This window comes from Athene cunicularia (genome assembly GCF_003259725.1).
Source record: "Athene cunicularia isolate RWA chromosome 5 unlocalized genomic scaffold, athCun1 chr5_part2, whole genome shotgun sequence".
In the NCBI taxonomy this organism is placed as follows: Eukaryota; Metazoa; Chordata; class Aves; order Strigiformes; family Strigidae; genus Athene; species Athene cunicularia.
Genome location: NW_020799102.1, coordinates 4,540,280 through 4,566,148, shown reverse-complemented (window position 1 = coordinate 4,566,148; position 25,869 = coordinate 4,540,280). Strand labels below are relative to the sequence as shown.

Genomic DNA, 25,869 nt, shown 5'->3' with positions numbered 1-25,869 from the left:
ATCACACCCCGCCTCTCCGTGTCGGTGCGGGCTCCCGGGAGGCGGCGGCTGCGGGGAGTGTTTCGTGGGTCCGAGCGCTGGAGCCGCCCGCTCCTCGCACGGAGCGGGAATCCCGAGGCGTCTCCAGGAGCTGCTTGCGCTTCGTAGCGCCGGGTTTCGGAGGAGCCTTTTGTACCTGCGGGTGAAGTCCCGGGGGCGGCTGGCGCGGAGCTGGAGGCGCTCGGGAGCCGCAGTGCTCGCCCTGTGGAGGGGGGACCTTGGCTGTCGCTGCAGAGGCCCACCAGGTTTTACCTTTCCTTTTTATTCATCTCCGTGTTGGCTTTTCGAGTGGGTTAGCTAACCTCGGCTTGGCGCCTTCCCGTGGTTCCCGAGAAGTTGGCTGTTTACAGAGCTGATGGGTAAACAGCTCTGCTGTTTCTTCCGGGAGCTTTTCAGACATTGGTAGTAATACGTGGAAGCGTTAACTGCTTTAATGTTCACAGCTTGATTGAGCTTACTGTTCTGCATCAGGGCAATAAAAAAAGGTATACCTGCATCTTCGTTAGAGCAAGTGACCTCTCACTAACAGCTCTGCTGTTGTTCGGGGAAAGAGAATATGGTAGTAACGTAAAAGAGCTTGGAAGAGAAGAAAGATTCTGATGCTCTTCCTCGTCATTGTATTCTTATTACAGATGTGATCCTGAAGCATAGTTAAGCTGTTTTGGAGTAGGAAAGAAATGCAGAGGTTTTAAATAACAACCTTGCATGCTTAGTGCAAATCTCTTCCCGAAGGGAACTGAAAATTCAAGGGAAAATATGTGATGTTCATAAAAGATCTTGTGCAATAGCTACTCGGAATGTAAACGGTGTTCAAGAGTAGTAGTGATGGGTGATTTATGAAGAATCCAAAGGGGAAGCAGAAATGGGTCAGGGGGAATGAAATCTGGCCGATGGAAGTTATTTTCTGAGTTGGTTTTGTTAGCTTTGAAGTCAGTTGTGTCCTTCATTCCACCAACATAGAGTGGGCATGGAAAAAACTTGATGTCTGGGAGAAAGAGGAGTTGCTTAAATTGGGCTTATTTACTGCATTTGTGGGAGAGGAAAAACAGGACTGTAATACCCACCAAGTTACCTTTTTTTACACTGAAAGCAAGTTGAAGTAAAACAGATAAGAACAAATGGACAGTGAAACGAAGTTGCATAAAATATAAAGGCAGTGGGAGAAAGTACAGGGAGAAGTAACAAATACTTGAAGCTAAATGGCCTTTTGTTTGGGGGAGGGGGGGAAACCACAAACCAAACAAGTAATAAACTCTTTAGAGTCCCATCTTAAATGTTGTGCTGTATTTGTACAGTCTCTTACATAAAGATTCTTGTATATAAAAAAATACATAGGAGGTCTCAAGAAAGATTTAAAATTCTGATCGATTTAATAAAATAGATTTCTTTTTTCTACCTAATTGCAATGTAATAGTAATCCTGATTTAGATATTTGAGGTTCTACTTTCCTTTTGGAGTATTACTGTCATCATTAAGAACTTAAATGTAAAGGTTCATCAGTATAGATAACCAGTGTATATAAATTGATGATTTATTTTTATCTCTTTTTGAGTAGCTGCCTATGTGGCAACAAAGAAAACTGAATGCCTTAAGTGGAAAATGATGCATTGCAAAATGTCAAGTAAAAAAAACCTTTTCTGAATTTGTATTCCTCTGCTTACTTCTCAAACTAAGTTAACTTGAAACTGCGGATATTTTTTGCCTAGTGCTGCTATTATATCTGCTATCTAGCTGAAGAAACTTGAAATAAAACGTTGCTTAAAAAATTAAAAATGCTGAGGTGATGTTTTGGTTTTGTTTGGGTGATTTTTTTTTTTAATTATTGCATTAGGCTTTGGTGTGGTACCAAAACCAGGCCAGTATGGGGCTATCTGGAAAAAAGAATGCTAGATTTGAATTTGATTAGAGCAGGATTGCATGTTCTTTGTCTTTAAACTCTTGAGCAACCTTAAGCTTCCATAACAAATTGTGATACATTGACATTGATAGGTAGGACAGTATAAGCATGACGCTGACATGACTGGAATTCATAAAATTTAGTATGTATTTTAAGGTCAGCCTTAATGACATTCAGATAATGATCTGGTTTTTATTTTAGATTTATTGCCTTTGAGTGTCTGTGTTAGCATAGAAATTACTGTGGTATTTATTTATTTTTAGAACAGTACAACAAACTTTAAAAAGAGAGTATAGCACAAATGTACATTGTTTGCCTCATGGAAGTGTAACTGTAAACATATTCCTCTATTTTAAGTAGAAGATGTGGATGTGTAATTACTTACCAGAACCAGAGTTCAGTTTTTATCAGCAGTGGTTAATAACGTCATTCATCTAACACAGCATTCATCCAGCCCCTTTGTACATGAAAAGGTTGCTGTGATGTCAGTCTTTGCAGAAGAATGCAGAAGTTGTTTCCAGACTGGACAAGTGAAGAAGGAAATGTTTCAGAGAGTGCCAGTGATGATAAACCTCACCTAATCTATCAAAGATTTAGAATAAAATTTTTTCCTCAAAGCTCACATTAAAAAAAATATGAGAAATATTACTTTGATCTATACCTTAGTAGAAATGCAACCTGCAATTACACTTAGAGTAAGTTTAGTTTGTTGCAAGTGGTGGTGACTTCAGAATGCTTTTATTGAAGAAGCTCAAGTAGAGAGAGAGAAGGTATGTTGTATATTCCATGTAACTTGTCCTTTTAAGGTGTAAGGCATTAAAGTTACAAGCAAAACATCACTTACAAAAAAACCAGAACTGGAAACTTGCAGTACATAGTGTATCAGGACCTCATGGTATTTGTGTTGTGTCACTAGTTCAGATCTAGAGGCTGGTTACTGCATGATGACCTAGATGAAATAATTTGGCCCATATAGGGTTTGTAGCTCACAGGTTTCAGTACTGTAGTTGATGTTAGTAGTTAGAGGAGACACATCAAGAACAGGTCATTGATAATGGATACGGTTGTCTACTTGGATGGTAGCCAGCGCAGAAGAGCAGAGGGTGGTGACAGAGCTGAGCTATAAGGTGAGCGCTGAAAGTTTACATGAGTTCAGCATGCAGCTGCACAAATTCCAGGAGGAAAATATCCATCAGAGGTCTTTATAATAGAGAAGTTACCTCAAGATTCAGGAAGTACTTAAGTGGTGAATTTGTGGAGACTAGAAGAGTATTTTGAGGAAGTGTCATTACACTCTTGCCTTGGTTTAGCTTTTTTCCATTTGTATTTCTGAAGCCACCCTTGTAGACAAGTTAAGGATGGCATGAACCTTTGGCCTGACTGAGTATAGCCATCCTGTTCAGTTTTATACCTGTGTAGTTTTAAAAAAAAATAAATCTTTGAATCTATGTGTAATAAGCACTTCGTATTTTATAATATATAAAGCAAAAAGGTACATGTAAGCAGTGCATTTTTTTCTGTCAATAATCAACAATTCTGCTTAATACTTTCATAAATACTAGGTTTGTGACTAAGAAGCATCTGCTGGTTATAACTGAAACTGTGCAAATTTCCTGCCTGAGGGGAAACTCCTCTGCTGAAGCAAGTGGTAGAAATAATTTGACTACTGCAGCACAATTGCTTTTTGGTTAGACTGGTAGATTGATCCTAATACAGTGATAATAGAGTTAAGTTTGGGACAGAGCTGTGGTGACATGGTTTTCTCTCCCTACACTACTGATGTTTTGGATTGCTTTTGGGTTGCTTGTGTGTATACTGTGTGCTGCTGCCCAGGGAACGGAGCAGGATCCTTGTGGGGGAGGATTGTTTCATCTCCCTGTGTTAATAGCCACTGTACATTGCATCATGAACTTCCTGCATTTTGCTGCGTTTTGAATGCTTTGTGACATTAGGAGGATATTTGCAGGGCTTCAGGCATATAACTTAAGAAAATTAGGGTTTTTACCATGGTCATCTGTCTATGCTGTAGAATGTTACAAACGTGGAAGGTGTTGGGGCATCTCTATTTGGGTGGTAAAAGCAGATAGCACAAATGTTTCTTTCATCTTTTCTCTGTCCTCCCCATGCTCTAGACCCTTTCTGTATTTTTGATTGTACTAGATATGTAGTTTAAAAGGTTGTCTATCTTCTGCTTAGTAGTACTGATACTGGGATTAGTGGAAATACTAGTCTGGATAGATGCTGCAGGTAATTTGTCGCACTCCACTGTGGTCAGGCCTGCGCTGTATGAATAACTAAAACTTTGTCTGCAGTATTGCTGGTTGGATAAAGCCCTGAGCACCCCTGTCACCTTCTCATAGCTGACCCTGCTTTGAGCAGGTAATGGAACTAGAGACCCCCTGAGTCTCATTCCACTCTTAATTCCACTCTTAATTGTTCCATGAAAGTGATCTTCCAGAGTAAAAGTATTTTGCAAATCATGGGTTACTGCACAAATTATACATTTGGGGAATCAAAATATTTGGGGCAACAACATTACTTAAAAAATGAAAACCCCAGACCCTAAACCAGTAGTTAACATTGATTCTGTGTGGAATATTTTGTATTTGTATGAGTGTATATTTTCAAGTGCCCTTTGAAAAGAGGGTTGGTGGGGAAAAAAAGAGTGAATCATAAGGGTGACATGGAGCAAAGCACAGCTTCAGCAGTGGCTAAAAAGCAAGAGAACCAGTAAAAAGTTTTAAAAATAAGACTTCTGAAACAGGAGGAGTGGATATGAAAGCGTTATTCTGTAAGGAAAAACATTGCAACAGAGCTAAAATTCTTAGCCTTTGTCAAACAATGCTGGTAATAGGCTTGGCTGCAAGGCATGGAAAAAAAATATCTTGGCCAAGTGCATCAGAATGAAAAACCCTGGGATGCCATCAGTTTCACTATTGCTTTTCTGGTATCTGCATCTAGAAAATAGTGGGCCGGAACAATTGCAGGTATGCTGTTAGAGAGCTGAGAACAAAGTAGGGAGAAGTAAAGATGCAAAGGTTGGTGAGTTGTTCTACAGCTGATGAAACGGATGTCTAGTTTCCTGTTGATTTGTGTCTTCAGCTGATTGACTTAAGGACTTCTTGCCATGATTCAAGCATTTATAAAGATTATCTTAGTAATAAATCTGTGGCATCCAATCATATGAGCTCATGCTGCTGCTTTCTTCTAGTTGTGACACCCGGTGGTGGTGGTGATGTCAGATTGCTTGTTTTTATGAAACTTATATGGAATTTAATTATCTCTTCAAGAGACTTAAAAGTAATGGTGATTGGGCTCAGAATTTGAGGGGAGGAATATAACAGCACAAATATGCTGAAGAAGCTTGCAAATTTACTGTTCCAAGTACGCATGTATCTACCTCTGGTGGTGGAGTGGTTTGTGGTGGCTAATGGTGCAAATCACTGGTTCAAGAAGGGGAAAATTTATTTTGTGGCAATGGAAAACATATGATCTGTAGGTAGCTGTAGCTGCCTACACAAAGATTAGGCTGGAACGTCATGACAGATGCTTCCACCCTTTGTCACTCTTGAAACATTGATCAAAAAAATCAAGATTCTGCTGTTACAAGATATCTAGTAACAGTCTTCTGCACAGTGTCCTGGATGAAAATTGATTTGAGTATAACAGTTTGTAAGTGGTTTTTATAAACACTGAAACAGCCGAGGGTGGATTTTTTTCAAGGTATTTGTTGCCAGTACTAAAAGACCTTGAAGCATTCCTGGAGGCTTCTTGTTTTGGTACTGGAAAAACCCTATGATTACCTATCTCAAAGGTTTTGTGATGAAATTATGCTTCTTAGATGTAAATGAAATTTCAAAAAATAAAAGTTAAGAGATGCAGTTACTGGTCTCAGTACAGCTGCTTAGGTATTTACAAGCTGAATGGTTTGAGCAAAACAGAAATGAGTGCTGGTTCAGAATTTGTGACCAACTGAAAACTGCACCTGTATTTAAGCTAGTGAAATTGTTTTTAAAGATTCTGTAAGTATGGCCTGAAATGAAATGGATTCATTCAGTTAACTGTGTTAATCTCATCTGTGAGGGGCTACTTTCCAATTTTGCTAAAATGACTGGATTAAAGAAGCTACTAAGTTTTTAGTGGAAAGGCGCTGTGACAGAACTATATACCTGAAACATTAACCTTTCAGGAGTACTTGTGTACACATTATTGGAAGACTTCCAATTTAAGCCTAACAGTATTTTGAAAAATAACACACTCATAACATGACTTCTTGGGGTATCTGTTAGGTTGTTTCTTGGTTTGTAGCAATCTGAATGCATCTGGCAAGAGAGGGCTTTTGAACATCAAAGTTCTGTGTTTTTTCTTGCTAAGGAGTTTTCCTGCTGTGGCAAATGCCTTGCTATGAATTCCTTTCCAGATGATTAGTACTTTCCATAGTATATTACTGCTGTCTTATTTTTCTAAGTTTTCCCTGTATCCCATAAAACTGCTACTGTCTCCGGTATGCAGGCAAGGTTTGCTAATTCTGTAGTTATCATTCAATATTAGGCAAATGCCTCCAATCTTTTCTTAAATCATGGCAAAATAACCACGGAGTTGTTGTGAAAATTACACTTGTTTTGAGGAAGCTCTGGCTACTGTGTGTCAGGGCATTCATTACTTTATAAGGAATGCAGGAAATGGTCTGACTTGTTATCATTGCTTCTGTATTTAGTGCTTGGACTCTAGGGAATTCATGCGCACTCATTTGCGATAACTAGAAAGTATTTCCTAAGAATGAATTACCAAATAATACGTTCTGTGCTTGTTTAGCACTAGAACAACTTATAAATAGAATATTAAAAGCCTTGGGTTTTTTTTAAAAGTGCAACTCTTCTTTAGAGAAGAGTATTAACATGTACATGAGCAGATGGTGAGATTACCTCTGCTTAAGGTAACAGGATTTATCTCTAATCAATTCATCCCTTGATCATTAAGATAGGAAACTAATTTTGGGTGTCTTTGTTCTGTTAGAGATGTAATATCCTGTATTGATTCTCCTGAAGCTTCTTACCAAAACCCCATAAATTCCTCATTAGAAAAAAAGTCTTTAATTTTATGTATTTGCTAGATTGGTGCATATGGGTTTTTTATGTAAGCTTCTGTAAGTGAAAATCTTACTTGAAATTAATTTCTATTCCTTGTGGAGACTTTGTTCTGAAGGAGATGGTCAGTCTCTTGCTGTTTCTTGGTTCTTGATATTAATAAAGTTTTGTTGCTGCAGGTTTTTTTAAGATAACTTTACTCCTTTGAAATAATGAATACTGAGCAGTACTCAATAAAATTGCATAGCAATACACATGTACTTGACTGAGCAAATTAACTTTAGACTCTAAATACATTTATTCAGAATTGCCACCAAGGAAGCATTTCTTTTAGGGAAGCTCAGCTAGACTGGAGCCAGAGAAAGAGATATGTAGACTCATGCCTGATCGCATCTGGTTCAATACTTAAAGAAAAAATTGCTTAAAGTTAATGAAGTCTCGCTGCAAGAGACAGATAATCTTTCATCAAGGCTGTAGATAAATCAAGTAGTTGAGACTTAGACCTGCTTTTAAATGAAGCAGGTAGTATTGCTGAGTTACTGCTGGGGCAGTGTAAATATGGTGGCTTTGTATAAAGTATGAATGTGTCCCTTTGATTTCGAATTTAGGGGACAGATAAGTGGTATAGGGGATTATTTTATGGCTTCCTAATTTCTATTATAATCTCTTCAATTGCTTCCAGGTTTGTTTTTTTGTTTTTTTGTTAAAAAAAAAAAAAAGCATTTGACCTGTTCTTAAAGTGTTTAGAAAGAGAGTTGTGCTCTTGAAGGTGAACAGATTGACAGTTGAAAACTGATTATTACTGTTACTTAAAATAGTGTGTGGCAGTTGAGATGAGAACAATCATGACTCTTTAAGGATTACTTCTAGGTCTTCTGATGAGTTCCAGTTGTTGCAGACTTCTTGTGATTTTGTATGGCATGGTCAAGTAATGCTTCAGGTATCTGGTTTTCCTGTTTCTGGGATATGAATTGACACATTCTTCTGAGTGTTGGAGAGAAGCTCCCTGCTGATAGATGGTGCAAAAGGAATTTGCCCTTCTCTTTGTAAATGTTGGAGAAGTTTAAATTCTGCTGACTCTTTGCCTTTGAACTTAGATGACTAGAAAGTCAGAAGTTCAAAGTGAAGCTAAATTTACAGGAAAATGTTAACTGATGCTGCGTAGTTAGCATTTAAAAGAAGGTCTATGCTTATGTCTAGGGAGCTTTTCTTCTGATGTTTTATCATGTGAATTTACAGCTGGCATGCAGGATAAAGTTGAGCTAAAACTGTTGCATTTTATCAGACTTCTTAAAATCAGTTTTTAACTTCAAACTGAAAACTGCATTCTGCTTATAAAATTTGACAGAAATTTATATGCTGATTTTGGTTTTAGAAGTTTCCAAGGACAGGATTTAAATACAGCGATCAAAGTGAATGCATGCTGATGAGACTGTCTTGCAAAAATAAAATTCAACTTTTCAGATAACCACTAGTAGTAATAATCTTCTGTCGAGTACTGTCATTGGATTTGCCAAGGCAAGTGCAGTCATACACTGACAAAAATGCGGAACTGTAATGTGAAATTGTAAAATAAGCCATTATTGAGTGATTGGGATTCTCTAGATGTTACAAATGAATGTGCTGCAGTAGCTGTGCACTGTGTTTCTGAGTGATAAGGGGTGTATGTTTATCTGCAGTCATGACTTTGTGGGACAGTGACTTCTTGTGAGTAGGAGACTGCTTGGTGAGTATGGAGATCAAAGCTGAAAATGAAGGCTTTCTACTTTTTTTAAGGAGCCAGAGTTGTACATATAGTTACTTTGAAGATCATATAATCTTTATATTTTTTCCTTAATAAAAATGTCTTGCTGCTGTAATATCAAGCAGCACCAGAATCCACTAATAATCTTCTTCAGAGTTGTAGCCCAAACAGTTCAGAGTAGTCTCAGAAAGTATGATCCTATTTTAGTGTTTTGAGTAGGATTCAGAAAAAAAATCCTGCTGATGTTTAGAATCCTTAGGCCAGCAAGACTGTGAAAACAGCATTTAGATCATGTTGCTGCTTCTTGGAAAAGCCAGGTAGGAATTGCTGAGAGAACTTCCTAAGTCAGGGTAATTGCATCTGAAAACTTGACATAGCAATGTTAACCAGACATAAGTCAATAGAGATTAAAGCCTGCTTGGGTATCTAGCTAAGCAGTTGGGGTAAAGTATATTCGAGTTCTTGTTAGTTTGTTGTCTGTGGCTGGTAGGTTTAGACCATTTGAAAAATACTTGGTACACCTTTAGGAGAAGGTTTAGAGTGACTGTCCTGATAACAGGAGGACAGTAAAATAACCAAATGGCACTGAGGGCCATAGCTGTGATGTAAGTGGGACCAGGGACCTATGCTGACTATAAAGGAACCCAGCAAAAACGTTTGGGGTTGGTTTTGGTTTTTTAAATCAATTCCCTGATTGGGCTCAACACTCAGCTGTGCAAATAGGCAGTAGATATGACAGGGCTTCTTCCTAAAGCAAAAGTGGTGGCTTTAATGAATGTCAAACTCCACAGCTTAGTGTATTGTATGGAAAAGCATCTGGTGTCTGCTTTTTTCTGTAGAATTCATCTGTGTTGAATATATTTATCTCCTAGAATGGATGCATACTAGTAACCTACAAAGCTACTCCTTAAGACTTTATTCCTCAGGACTTCAGTTGTATGGTTTTCAGGGGTTTATAACTTTTACTCTGTCACTGTTTCAGTCTTTCTGAAGACATGCTCTTTCATTCAAATCTTCTCTTGGTACCTGTAACATCAGTTCTGGTTTAATCTTGCTTTGTGAAGGGTTTCACCTGAATTTGTTTTCAGATCTAGCTGAAATGTATAGAAGCTTTATAAAGATGTCTGTCTCACAGTGTAAACCACTGAAATGAAGTAGATGAAACAAATGCTTGGCCAGAGTCTTAAAGAATTTTAAAGAATCTGTTAAAGTCTTGCAGTCTGTGTAGTGAGTCCGAAGAAGTAGAGTTAGTTTGTTTAAAGCATGTAGCTCTAGTCTGATTCAAGGAGGAGGAAAAAAAAAAACAAACCAAACAAAACAACAACAAACCCCCAAACCCTTCTAATAGGTGTGAATAGCAAGGGAACACAGACTTTTGAGTTATCTATGTTACTTGTTGCAGAGAACTCTGTTCATTTGTAGATTGTTGCATGACTTAAACGCATGATGATTTACATCTAAAGGGCTCATCTAGTTCAGTGAAACTGTGTTTCAATGAGGATTGCTGTTTATGTAACCCTCCTAGCAGAAACTCATTATTCATGATTTTTATCTTGCTACTTGATATGCATACGAGCTGTTGCTGGAAGACATCTTATCTCTTGGTCTCAACTCTGACCTGGCTGTGTGTAAAAGCTGTAGAATAAAGTAAAAATAATACTGAAAAATAATGTAGTTCCTCTGGTAACTTCTGGAAAGATGATTTTAATAAAGAGGCATAGATATTGTGGCAAATATAGGAAGTTGTATAATAGTACTGAACACAAGATTAGAATCAGAGAAATGTAAGAGGTCATTTTTTTGGTGGTGGCCTTAAGCAAAAGTGACCTTTCAGGGTGTCTTCCCTTACCTGGTAGTGAATGACACTTCTTTTAAGGGGCTGTTAAAGCGATTACTTAATGAGCAACTGTACTTAAATTGCTTATTTTTCTGTCCAAGAAATAGCATTTCATAAGCATTATTTCTCTTGTTAAGAGGGTGAAGTACCATTATATTTTTCAAAGGAACAGAGGTCCTTCAGCTTCCTTATGACCATTATAATCATGGTGCATCAGCTTGATAGGTCTATTGTTTTTGTAATATATTGAAGTAAACTAGATGTCCTCTCAGTAATGTGCTTTATCAATGCTAGATATTTGTATAGTCTTTGGAATGTTTTCTGCTTCTGAGATTGAACCTGGCTAAGTATGCAGAATTGTTCAAATCTGCAAACAGTTGGGTACCTGAATGTAGCTTTTCTGTGTCTTAGGTTTAGTGGTGTGAAAAGAAACCAAGTACTTACTAGTAGGTAGAGTAAGTACTAGTAAGAAGAATGAATAGGTCTCACGTAATTCAAAGTCTGTGAATTTGATTGTGTGGCTTCTCTTTTGACACACCACCCCCACCTCCCCTCCCGATCTGTTCAAAATTTTGTCCTGGATTTCTGAAGGACATGTGCAACCTTGTCAGTTAGTAATGTATGACTTAGTGGTTCTCAACATATGATTTCTTTCATACATTTCTAATGTTTCATTTCCTTTTCAGATCTGCTAAATCTATTCCAAAGCCACGGGTGGACAACCAATACGAGGGAGTTGTTGCTTCTTTAAATGGACCTCTGCTCTTGCGGAATGGCCCAGATATCCAGTAGCAATGGATTTAAACAGCGCTCATCACCTTCTTTGGCAGCAGCAAGGTCAAAAGATGTGGACAAAGAGGAGGCATTGCAGATGGAAGCTGAGGCATTAGCTAAGATGCAGAAAGAAAGAGGCGTAGCTGGTAATAAACAAACTTTTCATTCTTTAAGCAGTACCAGACAAAAAACACAGACTCATAACAAACAGGACCATGATCTCATGGTGTTTCCAGAGTCTGATGCCAAGAGCATGGAAGATAAACTAAGTACCATTGACATAGAGAAGCTTACTCATGCTGAACTGGAGAAACTGCTGTTGGATGACAGTTTTGAATCTAGTAAAGTACCTACATTACCAGTAGGTCCTATTTTGAGCCCATCTGTGTCTTCACAATTTTATCTTGGGCCTATGGGTCAGAGAAGACAGTGGATGCCTGGGATACCAGCACCTGTGACATGCACTTTACCTCCTGTTTACCCCTCAGCTTCTTACACAAAACAGACTGGTGTATTTCAGAATGGATTCCATCCAAATATGTCCTCCTATCACTCTAGAGAACCTATTTATCTTGGTCTTCCAAGACAGTCGCAATACATTTCATACCCATTGGCAGCTACTACACCTTTCCATCCACAAGGAAGCCTACCTATATATCCTCCAGTACTTACACCAGAAATGGCAAAAGTATTTGACAAAATTGCAAGCACCTCAGAATTTCTGAAAAATGGGAAGTCAAGCACCGACTTAGAAATGACTGCTATAAAGTCTGCAGTTTCTAACCTACCAGCCTCGGAAAGCTGCAGGGATGTTAGTAAATTTGATTGGTTAGATTTGGATCCCCTAAGTAAACCGAAAGTGGATAATGTAGAGACTTCAAATAAGACAGGGGATGATGGACATGGGGCCTCAAGTATGACTGCCGAAGATCCATGGGATGCTGTGCTGTTAGAAGAAAAGCTGTTAGTAACTTGTCATTTGGAAAGAAAAGTTAATGGGAAGGCTTCTGGAGCAACAGTTACAAGGAGCCAGTCATTAAACATGCGAACAACTCAACTTGCGAAGTTACAGGGCCAAACATTACAGGTATGTAAATCAGTATTTTTAAACTGCAGTATAATAGTCAAGATTAATCACTGTATTTAAAGATTTTTGTTAAATATTACTTGGCTTGAGCAGTGCCCAAATAATGGGATGTCACTGGCATATGTAGTGATACTCAGAAAATCTAACATTACTACTGAACTCAATCCCAAAATAACTCTGACCTTGTGTAATCTTTCTGTATTTACTGAGGAAATTGCTGGTTTTCAACACACTACAAAAACAAATGGAAATAATCTTTAGAGCAATTAACTATTTAAATAATATTGTTAAATATTTAATGAGAAATTCACATGATACTACAAAATAAAAAGAATGCGAGTTAGACACTGAAAGCTTTATCTTGAGCAACCTTTATCTCAGATCTTGAAAAATTTTTTTGCCTTATATTTGACTGTCATCTTTCTTTAAAAAAAGGTAGAATAGAAAGGTGTCATAGTCAAAACTCTCTTCTACTCTCTCAATATCACTTGCAGTCTTTCACAGGAGCACTGTAGTTCCCTTCTGTAGACGGGAGGCTTTCCTTCCATCGAGAATGCTAGAGAGATTGTAACTGAACCTTTTGGTTATGCTGTCCTGGAAGGTGGGATGACTGAGTCAAAAGCCCTGTACTTCTCTTCTGGGAGAAAGAAAACCATCTTTGTGTGACGTTACCTTTATCGGGCAGGGAAAAAGGGTGATTTTTACTCTAGGATCAGGATTGATTTCAGCAATTTCAAGACAAATGTTAACAGAGGCTTTAGTTATGATACTCGTCTTTTTGGACATTGAACACATGCTGTTTGTATCACAACTAAACTGTACAGTAGATGGATCGATACTGTAGCAATCTCATCTGGTTAATTATGCCCCTTTAAGTGCAACCTACTTTTTCCCAAGTCCAATAGATGACTGTAGATTGTTTAACTTTTCCTATCTTAAAATTATTTCTGTGATAATTCTGTCTTAAGACATGACTTTTAAAAATATTAGTCACCTCACTAGAAAGTGAATATGAATACTTCTGTATCTTTGAGTTTTGGTAGAGAAAGTACAAAGAATGAACAAGTTTCAGTGGTAAAGTCAACACCCTGGCAAGGGTGATAATGGCAGGAAAAATCGTATTTGTAGAAACTGGGGCAGAGGAGGAGTAAAAGATTTGTTTGTCTCAGACTTTGGGTTGCAGCTGTTTTGAATCTTATGTGTTGTCTTTCTAGGTGTTTTTAATAGGCTAGGGACATGTCATAAAAAACAATTGCTATCAGTCAGGGATGTTTTCCAAATTGCTCCTTAATTCTTCCCTCCCCTCCCAGACTGGGGGAGTTTTCTCAGAAAAAGGAATATTTACTAGACTTTGGCTTAAAGGACTGTCTAAATTTCCATTGACTTAAAATTTTTGGCCCCTCATTTGAAGAATTTCCTGTTTTTTCTGGGCTAGTTGTCAGTATTCTGGCAAAAGTTTAATAGAAGGCCAGTGGAGAAGGACCAAAACCCCCTTTATGTCTGTCTTTGAAGGACTGCATTTTTAACATTACATGTGTGAATATCTTTGGTCCAACTTAATTTTATTTTTTCCATTCACTGTTGAGCTGTGATATGTGAGCTCAGTTATTACCCAGTATTGGGAGAGGCATGTACATTTGGGCTCTGCAGCAGTTTGCTGCTTCAGTTTGTCATGTTATCAAGCGATGTGTTTGTCAGTTTTCCAGTGCTGTTTGAGTGGTTGTAATGTAACTATGATTGGTGTTTCTGAGGTGTTGTCTGTAGAAAGTAGTATTTGACTGTTTCTGAACACAATCTTTTTTTGTGAATTCCAGTTTTTTTTCAAGATTGCAGAATTCAAAAGGGTCTTTCCTGTTCCTCAGGTCTAATCCCATGCTATTTTAGATCACATGTTAACTAATAAGGTGCTCAAGCTCTGCCTTCACATGTGGTCTTTTTCTTCTGCTACTTCTGGTTTAAATACTGTTCCAGACCCTCACTGTCCCTATCAGTCATCTGATTTTCAGCAGAAATGCATTCATAACTAGCTCTTAAAAATGTTCTTCTTAATGGGATGGAACAGCAGGTATTTAAGATAGAGAACTGTTTTGTTGTTTATCTCAACATGTTATAAGAGACAGTGGCTTTGTCAGCTTTCATTGCAAGCTTTGTGTGATAGCTTCTCTTTCCTGTCAGGTTGTGGGTTTTTTTTGAAGATGGCTTATTGAGAATTTTGGTTCTCTCTGAGAGCACAGTGTATACAATGTGCCTTGTACAGTGGCCTGAATAACTGCTCATTACAGGTAGGATCATCCTGCTTGATAGACTTTTATTGTGTTTGCTTTATTCACGATGGCATCACAACAGCAGATATCAGTCCTTACAGTTTTCTTAAGCTACCCTCTTTTTCAAACAAGAGTTTATAACAGATTGCTGCAGTGAATACCCAGTTGAAGATTCAAGATCTACTTTCCACTTGCGTTTCTCCAGTCTGTGGTTTACTAGTTCTGGCATAATACTTCAGTTCTAGTCTGTGCTACAAAGTTAGCTGGTGATACAGGGCTGTAAATTATCAGCAGGGTTATTTGTGCTGCTTCTGCTGAGTTATTAAAGAAGATAATAAATAGATTTAAAGACAAGTCTCTCAAATGGATATCCTTTCAGCATAACTGTGGCTTTTGCTTTCTCTTTTGCCCATCCTGTGCTACTACTATTTTTTAGTTTAAATAATTTTCCGTCTAGTATAGTAGGAAGCTAAGTTATTTAGCCTCCATGTTTTGCATTTGTCTTGTATTTTATCCTCTTTACCTCCAGGTGTATATTTCCTTCAAAGTATATTCTAAAGTCTTCCATCCTAACTAGTCTGGATCACTTTTTCCCCTGAATAATTTATAGTCTTACTGCTCCTTTAAACAAAACTATTAGTAAAAATTTCTAGTCATATATTTTGATTCTGTCATATTATATTTAATCCCTTGAATCAATAGATTGCTTTGAGTTTTGCTTCATATTTGATAAAGCATTTATATATTCAGTACTGCCTTTTGAATACGTGTTTGTCGCTCTCCTTTTTGAAAGCAGAGGTAAAAATCATAATTCTGTCCTGCTCTAGGTGTTGTCTTCTCTGCTGTTCCTCTCCACAGAGCTGAAGAGTCTTGTGGCTTTATGTACTCATGGGATTTAACTTGACTTTTGGTAATTTACCGGGGTTTGTGTTTTTATTGTTAAGAGTAATTATGTTTGCAGACCACTACTATTTTTGCAGGCTGTACTGCTATGAACTATTTATCTAGTTTGGCCTGAAGTCCCTTCTTACAAGTTATTTCCTGTTTGATAGCTTTTGCACCTCTTAGATTTGCTCATCTGGAAGTTAAAGAAGTTGTTGCTCAAAAACTGTAATCATCCGAGTCCAGTGGATTTTAAATATATTTCTTAGTTTATCAAAGCTTCTTGATTTGAAATGGTTGAGTTTTGTGTTGAGTGCTGACTAGCAGTTAGTTGAATCTTTATCACAGGTGTTTAGCTTTGACTTGGTACATTAACTTCCTCTTTACTTACATGTTCTTTTTGTTTTGTTGTGTAGTTGTATAAAGAATACATGTACTACATACAATTGCAAGGTTTGTCAGCAGGTCTTTTGCAGCTGCCCATAAGTATTTAATGTGAGAGAATTTGTTTGAGATGTTAGAAGAACTTTTATAAATTTAAGGTGGCATTCATGCTCCTGAATCTCATTCTAAGTTTTGTGGCTTTACAGCTTCCTGCTCTAATAGCTTCCCATGGTATGGCTAATCCCCAATTATATAGAATTTATCCTTTTGAGCTGATGAGTGTCCATGGAATCAATATTTTAGCTGAAATAACTAGGTTTAGATGCAGTTAAAGTGGCAATTATGGGTTGCATATGTTATCCTGACTAAGTTTATGCTGCACTGCTTAAACGAGTTAATTTGAAGGGGGGAAAAAAAAGTGCTAAAAGAAGACCTGACAGTCCCTAGCTCTGCATGTTACACACTTGATCCCTTTTCTGAGACAGTCTAATTTCTGTATTGTCTGATATGCTCTAATGAAATTAAATGTTCGGCTAACTTTGTCAGCTAATAATAAATTACCCACATACTAGTCAAGTAGTTAATCGCTATTTCAAATATGAATAAATTGTGATGATTTTCAGAAAAACTAGTAGTCTGCTTTCTTTTTTTTTTTTTTTTTTTTGACTCCTGGGTAGATTAGAGGTTTCTATAAGCATTGTAAAAGCTCTGTCTTTATTCTCTGTGCACAATGACTCTGGTTTGGACATGAGCGAACTCTTCAAGATCAGCTTATTCCGGGGAGTATCTGTCTGGAGTTTTCATGAGTGCTTCAGGCTAGACCACAGATGATTGAGTTCCACCTCAACCCCACTGATTGCTCCAGCTGCTCTCTTGCTTTTTGCTTACACTAGCATTTGTATGGCTGTATTGTGAACTGGATCAGAAACAGATATGGATTAAGAGCTGCTGCAGGGTTGTTTTTTTGTTTTGGTTTTTTTAATTTATTAGATTTCACTGTTTGAAACTGCAGTTCTCTTAGCAATTGTGGTTTTGATTGGATACTCCAAAGACACTGGTTTACATTTTTGTGGGCTGGCGATTGCGTATGACATAAGGGATTAAAACAGCAGTAATTTGATACCATGAGATTAGTTCTGAGTTTTATGTTCTGAGTGCTGCTTCCTTCCAGTGTACAATTTATCTTTTCCTGCTTTGTAGGAAAAGGTAATCATGAGCAGAACTAATGTGTGATGGTTCTTTCTGGGACTATACTGAAGACTGAATTGCAGAAGTGGAAGAAAAAACATTTGTCTTTGTTTTTTTTTCCTCCAGATTTCCTCCTCTGGTTCAGCAAAATCTAGCCAAATTCTAATGCAACAGGTCACTGCTGAGAGCTCAGGAACTGTTATGCTTGCAACTTAATCTTAACTGATAATGATGTTGTCAAATAAATTACCTTCGGTAAAGGAGTCACTGATCCAGTGAATCTTTACTTTTCAATTCAGTAATGATATACATGTTTCTCCTTATAGAAGTAAACATAAAACTAATTGTAAACCTTAGACTCCTGAAAATCTATCTTCTACACATGGCTTTGCTGGCCATAGGAAATTTGTGGGTATTTAAATACTGTGTTATCTTTGAGTTGCAGAAAGACAATGGGACCACTGGCATGCTGACAGAAAATGTGCTTCTCCAAGAAATTGAAGGGCAGAATCAAGAACGGTCAGCTTTTTCTCAAGCAGTTACAAAGTAAGAAATTACTGAACATGAATTAGCTTTTTAGAAGGGGAAAAAAAGCACTAAACTCATTTTGAGTTAGGTCGACAGGGCTAGTCCTACGTTTTTTGCTTGATGGAACAGATTTCAGTATGTGTCTTCTTCCCTTTTCTTATCTTAGTTTTTCCTAGTTTTGTCTTGTTTTTTCAAGAATGCCACAGAGTTGTGAAGGTGATCACTACTAAGGTTTTTGAATTATCATCTCTTCTTTATTCTTTTTGTCCAGTGACTTTCCTCGTGCTTTTCTACTTGTTTTTGTAATACTTTTTTATCCTCAAACTGTTTTTCTGTATTTCAGTATATTTATAGCTCCTTCTTCTATCTATTTTTAATACAATTTCTTTTGAAAGAATTTGAAGCATTTTTCTTTCTTAGTTGATGCATCTCACTAAATCCTGTCACTCAATGGCTTTCTAACCCTTAAATGTTCGGCTCTTATTGCTTCTACAACTGCAATTCTGTAACAAATAAAACCTTCAGACTTGATCTTCTTTTGATCAGGTGGTGAAGTTTCTTAAAGGTCACCAAAGAGGATGGGACTTGATAACCTGGAATGCTCCATCTGTTACTTTGCTTACTGCCACAATTTAATGAGAGGGATTTTTAGTTTTTCTTTCCTTTTGCTTTCTTCCTAGAGAAGATAAACTAGGAGTCTTGCCTTTTTTCCTCTCAAGATCCAAGAAATAATGGGGGAAGTAGAGAATCTGAAGCATAACAGTAACTTTTAAAAACAGGAATGCTTATGAAATGAAAAGCAAACTCCATTAAACAGATGAGAAGTCATACACCTGGGAAACTTACTGATGAACAACATTAAGACAAAACTTGCATAAAATAGGCTTGTTGCAACAGTTTCTAGTTAAACCTAATTGTTGCTCTTTCAAGACTCAGTGCTTAAAATGCTGATTTTAACTGGACAACTCTTGCTAGAGGGATTCTCCCCCCCCATTCATGCTGTTGTCAAGAATCAAGATGATGAAATAGATGACTGTTATAGATGAGTTCTGTTCTTAATCTCCTTTAATACTACTTTAATGTTGGAAGAAGGTTAAGGTTAAATTATTTTATCCATGTTAAATCGTACAAAATAAAAAGCATCTATTGAAGTACCATCTGGTCATTACTAGATGAATGTTTTACACTGTTTGTGTGTTGAATAAAAGCTTTTCCCTTCCTTTAGGCGTTTTTCTCAACTTCCACAACTTGGAATAACTCCCTTCTGCATAGTATCTAAATTCAAATTAGACTTCCAAAAATTGAAAGATGTAAAGCGTTTTGTGGTCTTACGTGCAGAAAACAAATTATGCTTTCTTTTTCTCTTAAACTCATTTTCAGCAAATGCTTCAGCAAATGCTATGGATAAGCTTTTTAACAACTGTTTTAGAGTTTAGCTTCTACAGAAGCTGGATATGGCCTGTAAGCAATGACCTATTAAACATTTTAACCTATATGGTTAGGTGGGCAGTGTTCTGTTAAGAGTAGAAAAATTAAATGGTATTTTGTACATATAATTTAGGTAAAGAGCAAAAGGTAGTCTTTACTATTCTGGCTTGTGGATATTACCATCTTTCTTTGCCTTAGTTTTAGACTTATCTGTTGCAATGTTTCATAAACTTTCTCTGCTTTCAGATTGAGGACCAAGTTTCCTTACACCAACCAGCAAGCAAATCCAGGCTTTGTGCTGAGTCCAATCATGCTTCAAAGAAATATAACTGGGGAGAGTGCCAGTATCAAGGTTTCTATAGAAATTGAAGAATTCCAGCAACCAGTAACTTTTACATGTGATGGTATGTTTCTGCTTTTTTAAACTGGAGTTTGCTTGTAAGACTTAAAATGGTGGGTTAAGACTGTACACTCAGTCTAGGCCAATGGCTTTCAGTTTTTGTAACCCCTGGGTCTCAGTGCGTGGATTGCTTGTGGGGAATGTGGAAAAGGTAACCAAAGAACCAACCTAATTCTGGGTCAGTGCCTCCATCAGGAAAATATGTGGAAGCTGATGAAGTGAAACATTTTTTTAAAAAAAGGAATGCCAGGCAAACCAGAAATACTATTCTATCTACAGCTGGGAATGTTAAAACTGTTTTTCAAGACTTTGACCTACTTTATGGTAATTGAGGGGACGATGACATCAGGACTGAAATTCTTAACTTTTAATTTAATTCTTTATTTCAGCACTCTAACATGTGTCTTAAACTCTTGCAGGTTATCTAAAAATTCAGACAAATTGCTGTTGGGAAATAAGAATTCAGTGTTTATTATGTATTACTTGACTTCAATATGTGCTTATGAACACTAACACTAAAACAATACTGTTGTGATGTGCCACAACTAGCTGGCCCAGTTTTGTGGGTAATCAGGAGTATTAGTTTGGGGTGGAACTTTTATGTTTGCCGTGTACAGAAACTTACATTCTCTGTGCAGTCAAGACTGCACAGAATGTTTGTATGAAAGGCTGTAACTCTGGATGCTGTCAACTTTGGCAGTTCTTGATAAAGTAACTGATAATAAATTACCTCAGAAGGAGCTTACTTTTTAGCCTCTCTGCTGTAGTCTCAGCCCTTGCGAGGGTTCCTGTTCCCAGGCCATGTCACCTGGTAGTGAATCTGTGCTGTGATGTTTTATCATTTGGTTATCTGTAACAGCGACTTGCTCCATCACTCACTTAAACTAGCTGCTCTGTTGGAAAGCAAGCTCTCAATGCATAAGTGTTTTTATTCCATTTAATTTCTGGGCCTTATAGTTATTCTGCTGTGATTTAATACTCTTGTTGTTAAGTAGTGAGGGGATTGTAAGTGTAGCTTAGGAAGGGTTTCTGCTCTTCATCCTTAAGATTACATTTTCCTAATATTACAGGCTTAATCTTTTCCTACAAAAGGCTTTGGTAGTGTAACTAAAATGTAACGACTTCAGCCCTTGATTTCTAGTTTTGTGAATACTTTGGAACATGTTTTACATTCTAGCCCCACATATCTCAGTCTTTGCAGTCTCTGGTCTCCTTTTTTCTGATACTGAAACTAATCACAGGTAAACCACTTGTCTTCCGTAGCTAGTGAAATACCAGTATCTGTAGCTCATGTGACTAGTAATATGCATAGTTAACGTTATTATCTTCTTTTAATTCCTTCTGATCTTGGTAAGATTATTGCAGACCTTAGCATCCTAATGCTGGAACTACTTTAGTATGGTTTTCAGTCCTGCTCAGAAGGAACTGCAGCCTTTCAGTGTTCTGACAACCCTGTGTTCGAAAGGAGCCAGGAGGGTGACAGATGAATTTTAGAGCTTATTTGGGTATACATATTCATTTTTGTATCCATTTATTAGACTTTACAGGGAAGTATAAGTCTACTTGAGCAATTGCTGAGTGTCAGCAAGAAAGAAACGTGTCTCAATAAGACAGAGGGCGAGGAAAAGGGTGGTAACATTATCTTTGTGTTACTCCACTAGGCTTTGCAGGACTGTCAGACCTTCACCAATGCAGCCTGTGACTATAGCCCATAAACTCTTACGTATCTTTTTTCCTCTATCAACCACCATATTCTTTGCTGAAGGTAGTACAGTAGTTTCACTCCAGATTAATAAATTGAATAGTCTTAATAATGACATAAATAGTGTTTCTGCATTCATACTTCTTGTCATTCCTTGTTCTTGAATGCCATACTCATTCTTCATCTGCTATCGAATACTTCTATGCTTGTAATATTTAGTTATCTGTTAATGAGATGAACCACTTGTGGAAAATATTGTTGTGGCATTACCTCTCTTATCCACTAAAGTAGTAGCATTTCTTTCTTAAAAAAAGATGATTTTGGAAAATTAGGAAGGTCCCTGGAAGGTTGCGGGGGGAGGGAACCACTCTGAAGGTACTGATGAAAAAATGAAATACTTTTGCACAGTGGTTTTTTGGGGCACTTATTGATATTGTTTGCAAATGATTTAAAAAAAAATCATAAACTGGGTAGGGAGGGGTAGAGATATTTTGTACTTAAAACATTTGTGGTGTTAAAACGTATCTGTATTTTTCATCAGTGATAGCTGGTGGCTGCAAGGGAGTGGATTTGGGGTTTGACTGGGATTATTGCTTTTACTCTTTTGCTGGATGGAAGAGAAAGACTTTTCAAAAAAGCATTGGGAGACTGATGTGAAAGTACTGGTAATTAAGAGTTGCTTTTTGTAAAGGCTTGGTGATACTTACTGAACTATGATCTGTACAATGCAGAAACTGCCCTAGACCAATTAGAAAGGAAAAAGAAAAAAGACTTTCAGTAGGATTTGCCTCTGCTACAGCTGACACTTCCTCAAAAGCAGAACAATAGAGAAGTTCCATGTCCAGCTCTTCAGATAATGTTTTTTAAAGTTTAAGCAGCTCTGGAATCATTTACCTATTTGATGTCCTTGATAAATAAGGCAAATTTCTAATTAAAAAAAAAAAAAAAAGGCTATCCACATATAAAAAACTTCTGGAAAACAGAGTGCAGACTGTATTTGTACTTTTGGTAAAGTGACTACACAGTATTCTAATTTTAAAAAGGATTTGTTGATTTCTTTAACTACAGGTAGATTTTATAAGATGCCTTTCTTTGCAAGGAAAAAACTGAAGATTTCAAACTATGAAATTTAGAGGATTATAGAAGCATAAGAGTCTTCCCTACAAGTATAAAAATAAATTTCATTAATAATTACAGTTTGAGTGCACAATGGTTAATATCACTTGCTGTGGATTTGTATTTAACTTTTAGATGTAATTTCTTTAAACAGTGAGTTCCCCCGTTGAGCTTATAATAATGCAGGCACTTTGCTGGGTACATGATGACTTGAGTGAAGTGGATATTGGCAGCTATATCCTGAAAGTCTGTGGCCAAGAAGAAGTTTTACAGAAGTAAGCAAACTCTTTTTCATTAGTATTTAACTTCATGACTTTTAGTGGTACGGTTACTGGAAAGTATATCTTTAATAATTAACTATGTAAAAGCAGAAATCTTAAAGATGTGAAGGAGTCATACTTTGCACAAAGATCAGAAGTCTTTAGAGTGGCTCTGGATACAGCAAAGTAGGTTCTCAACACCTTCATAGAAGTTGTTCTAATCTACCATCTGTTGTGTTGAACACAGTTTTTTTCAGATGCAGATTTCTAGAGCATTTCTGTACATAGATGTTGTAGTTTTCAGCTGCTCTTTAAATCTCAGCTACCAGGCAAAAATACTGATTTCTGTTAATCTGAAATAATCGGGGGGAGTGGGTTGGTTGTTTTTTGTTTGTTTTTTTTTTTTTCTTCAAAACTAATGCTTCACAAATCCCCATTAGTTTTCTGGATTAGAATATATGGTTTCAATGTTAGCCACTGTAGTTAAAAGCTTTGGCAAAAGTATGGGTATCTGTAATAGTATACTAAAAATTATTCTATAGAGGTAAAAATCAGGTCAAGAAGTGTGGTATAGAGAAGTTCCTTATTTTTGAGCAAACAGGTTGCCTTAAATATTCCATGTGAGTTTTTTTGAAAGATACTGAATATTTTTGGTGTAACTATAGCTGTCTTCTGTTTAACAGTAAGCACTGCATAGGAAGTCATGAATATATTCAGAACTGTCGGAAGTGGGATACAGAAATCAAACTGCAGCTCTTGACCCATAGTGTAATATGCAGAGATCTGGCACGAACAGTAAGTACCTCCTAAACTGCAGCAGCAGTATAAGTCTTCAGGAGGTTGGGAGTTTGCATCAGAGTTAATGGATCTGAGGTGTACCCTTTCTGTGTTAATAACAAATTAGTATATCTGCTTGGTGTTGGGAATTGTATTCAGTTATACTAAGAGGAAGTGAAATTCATCCTGAATTTTTGCAAGGCAAATAATATAAATATGGATAACCTCTCTAACCAGACCAAGTACTGTAGCTGGAAAAAATATGCATGAATTTGGACTAAACTTAAGGCCTGAAAGAGAAGAAGCAAATTTCAAAGTTAAATAAGTCAAGAACGTTTGAGTTTAATTAGATATGTATCAGTCCATCAAAGAGGAAGGGAGGAATATTCAATATCTGCACAGTTAAGCACTTGAGGCTCTTCCTTCCTCCTTCCCTCTGTCCCAATGTGTACATGTTTTGTAGACTATTTGTTATTTCTCTTCCCCTTTGAAGAGATCACCTTATATCTTTCCTCTTCTGCTCCACAAGTATTAGTAATGAAACTTCTAAAACAGTATTTCAAATTATAGAAAGGTGAGAACTGGACTTAATGTCTATTACTTTATTGCAGGAAGATGATGACAGAACACCCATACATCTAACCAAACACCTCTACAAAGTAGAAAAGCCTTTCAGAGAACCTATTATAAGGTAGTGTTATGGCATTATTTTATTAATCAAGCCCACTGCAAAATTTCTGATCAAGGTTACGTTATGCTCATGTGCTTTTGTTCAATAACTACTATTCCTTGCAGGTCTTCAATAGATGAGCTTCTTGATGTGTATCACAAGCAAGTTAACTTAGCTCTTAAAAATGAGGTAAGGTCATCGTAAGTTGTTGCTGAACCCAAAGTATCATGAGAAACTTTACTAATGAGATAGCTGGAAATTAATTTGAGATCTGAACGAGCTATCAGATGTAAACAAGCTTGTCAAGCTGTCAAATGTAAATTTGGAGGTTGCTTTTTCATTTTCCTAGCTTTTCTTGCAAACTAATTATTACCTAATCATCACAATTAGCATCGTATCTTCCAAGTCCTGGGGTGCAAAATGCTGGAAGAGATTAATTTAGGAGAATAATGAAAAAGTTTGTATCAGGACTATGTCAGTTGTCAGCCATGAATCATATATTGGTGACAGATAAAAATCTGTACAAAAGTGAACAGTAATAGGTGTGTACAATGGGAGGTATAACTGAAGCATGTTTGGAACATATAAGTTTTACACATAGTAACATCTTACTCTGCATTACTGGATTAATTTAAAATACACTGTCAAAACCATTGTCTATTTCAGTATATGATAGGTATCTTAAAACAGTTTGCATGTGGCGTAGTTTGAAGTGATTTCCCAAAGGCAAAAGCTAGCTGAAGATAACCTGCTTTATTCATTTCTAAAAGGAGAAGCTTAGTTTAACTCCTGATAGTAATGTAACTTGGAGACCTAAATTCTTAAATGTTAGATAACTAGGTTTCTTGAACAGTTTCTATATAAACAGTCTTGAAATGAATGACTTGGTGAAAACAAAAAGTATTATAATTATGTTTGTTTGCCTCTCCAGGAATGCAGGTCTCAACAAGCTAATGTCCACTATTTACATATTCCCTTAATGTTGTTTAATTCCCTTGATGGTGATTCACCATGTTCTCAAGCATAGTTTTGAACACAGCCTGTTGTAGAAGAGTGAGATGTTATGCTCCTTGATATGGTGGTGGTTTTGTTTTTTTGCTCTTGCAGCTGCTTCAGCTTGCTTATTTAACTGTGATTTCACAGGCTGAGGTGAGGAATGCAAAACATACTAATTCAGGATTATGTTCTACTCTTTGTACAGTCATTTTGAGGTCAGGAGATGTAGCTTGTAGGTGATGATGATTAATCAGCAGTTGTTGCATTTGAAATTTTTTACTTCCTGAAGTGAATCCATGAATTCTTCAATAAAACTGTCATTTTATTGAGATCAATTTGAGAGCCTGTGAGGAAAATAGCAGTGGAAATCTTGCTTTTCATATCTCAAGACAGCTGTTATCTTCAAAGTGTTAGAGTTGAAAGTATGGCTTAAATATTTACAGTGTCTTCTGACTTCTGTGGTTATTTTCATACCAGGACAAAGTTAATTGTTGCCAGGTAACTCCTAATCCAAAAAAAAAATTTTGATGCAGATGGCTTCCTTCTTATCCACTTGTAGGAAAGTCATGAGAATATGTCTGGGAGGGTGGGGGTTGGGAATCAGTTTACATTTTACCACGAGGATGTTGCACTAATCCGTCTTATTTAGTTTTAAGTGCTCATAAGTGATTGTGAAAAAAACCTATACATTAAGCCTTTTAAAAGTAAACAGTTATTTTGAAGCAAATATTTTAATTTTCTATGTGTTTTTTAAAAATGAAGACTTTGCTTATAATAATAACCCCCCCCCAAAAAAAAAAAAAAACCAA

General features: G+C 36.9%; 1 protein-coding gene across 2 annotated transcripts in view; it reads left to right on the top strand.

Annotated features, from left to right (window-relative positions):
- The first annotated feature begins 33 nt into the window (after positions 1–33).
- Positions 34–25,869, top strand: part of PIK3C2A (phosphatidylinositol-4-phosphate 3-kinase catalytic subunit type 2 alpha) — a 50,217-nt gene continuing 24,381 nt past the window's right edge. Inside the window, exons 1-8 of one of the 2 annotated variants that reach the window (XM_026850662.1) lie at positions 34–284; positions 11,291–12,465; positions 17,629–17,729; positions 19,386–19,543; positions 22,512–22,632; positions 23,301–23,412; positions 24,006–24,085; positions 24,190–24,253. In XM_026850662.1, the coding sequence (XP_026706463.1) occupies positions 11,356–12,465; positions 17,629–17,729; positions 19,386–19,543; positions 22,512–22,632; positions 23,301–23,412; positions 24,006–24,085; positions 24,190–24,253 (1,746 nt within the window). In that variant the 5' untranslated portion in view covers positions 34–284; positions 11,291–11,355. Of the gene's footprint in view, positions 285–11,290; positions 12,466–17,622; positions 17,730–19,385; positions 19,544–22,511; positions 22,633–23,300; positions 23,413–24,005; positions 24,086–24,189; positions 24,254–25,869 lie in introns of both variants that reach the window. The other variant, XM_026850661.1, reaches the window with a different exon arrangement.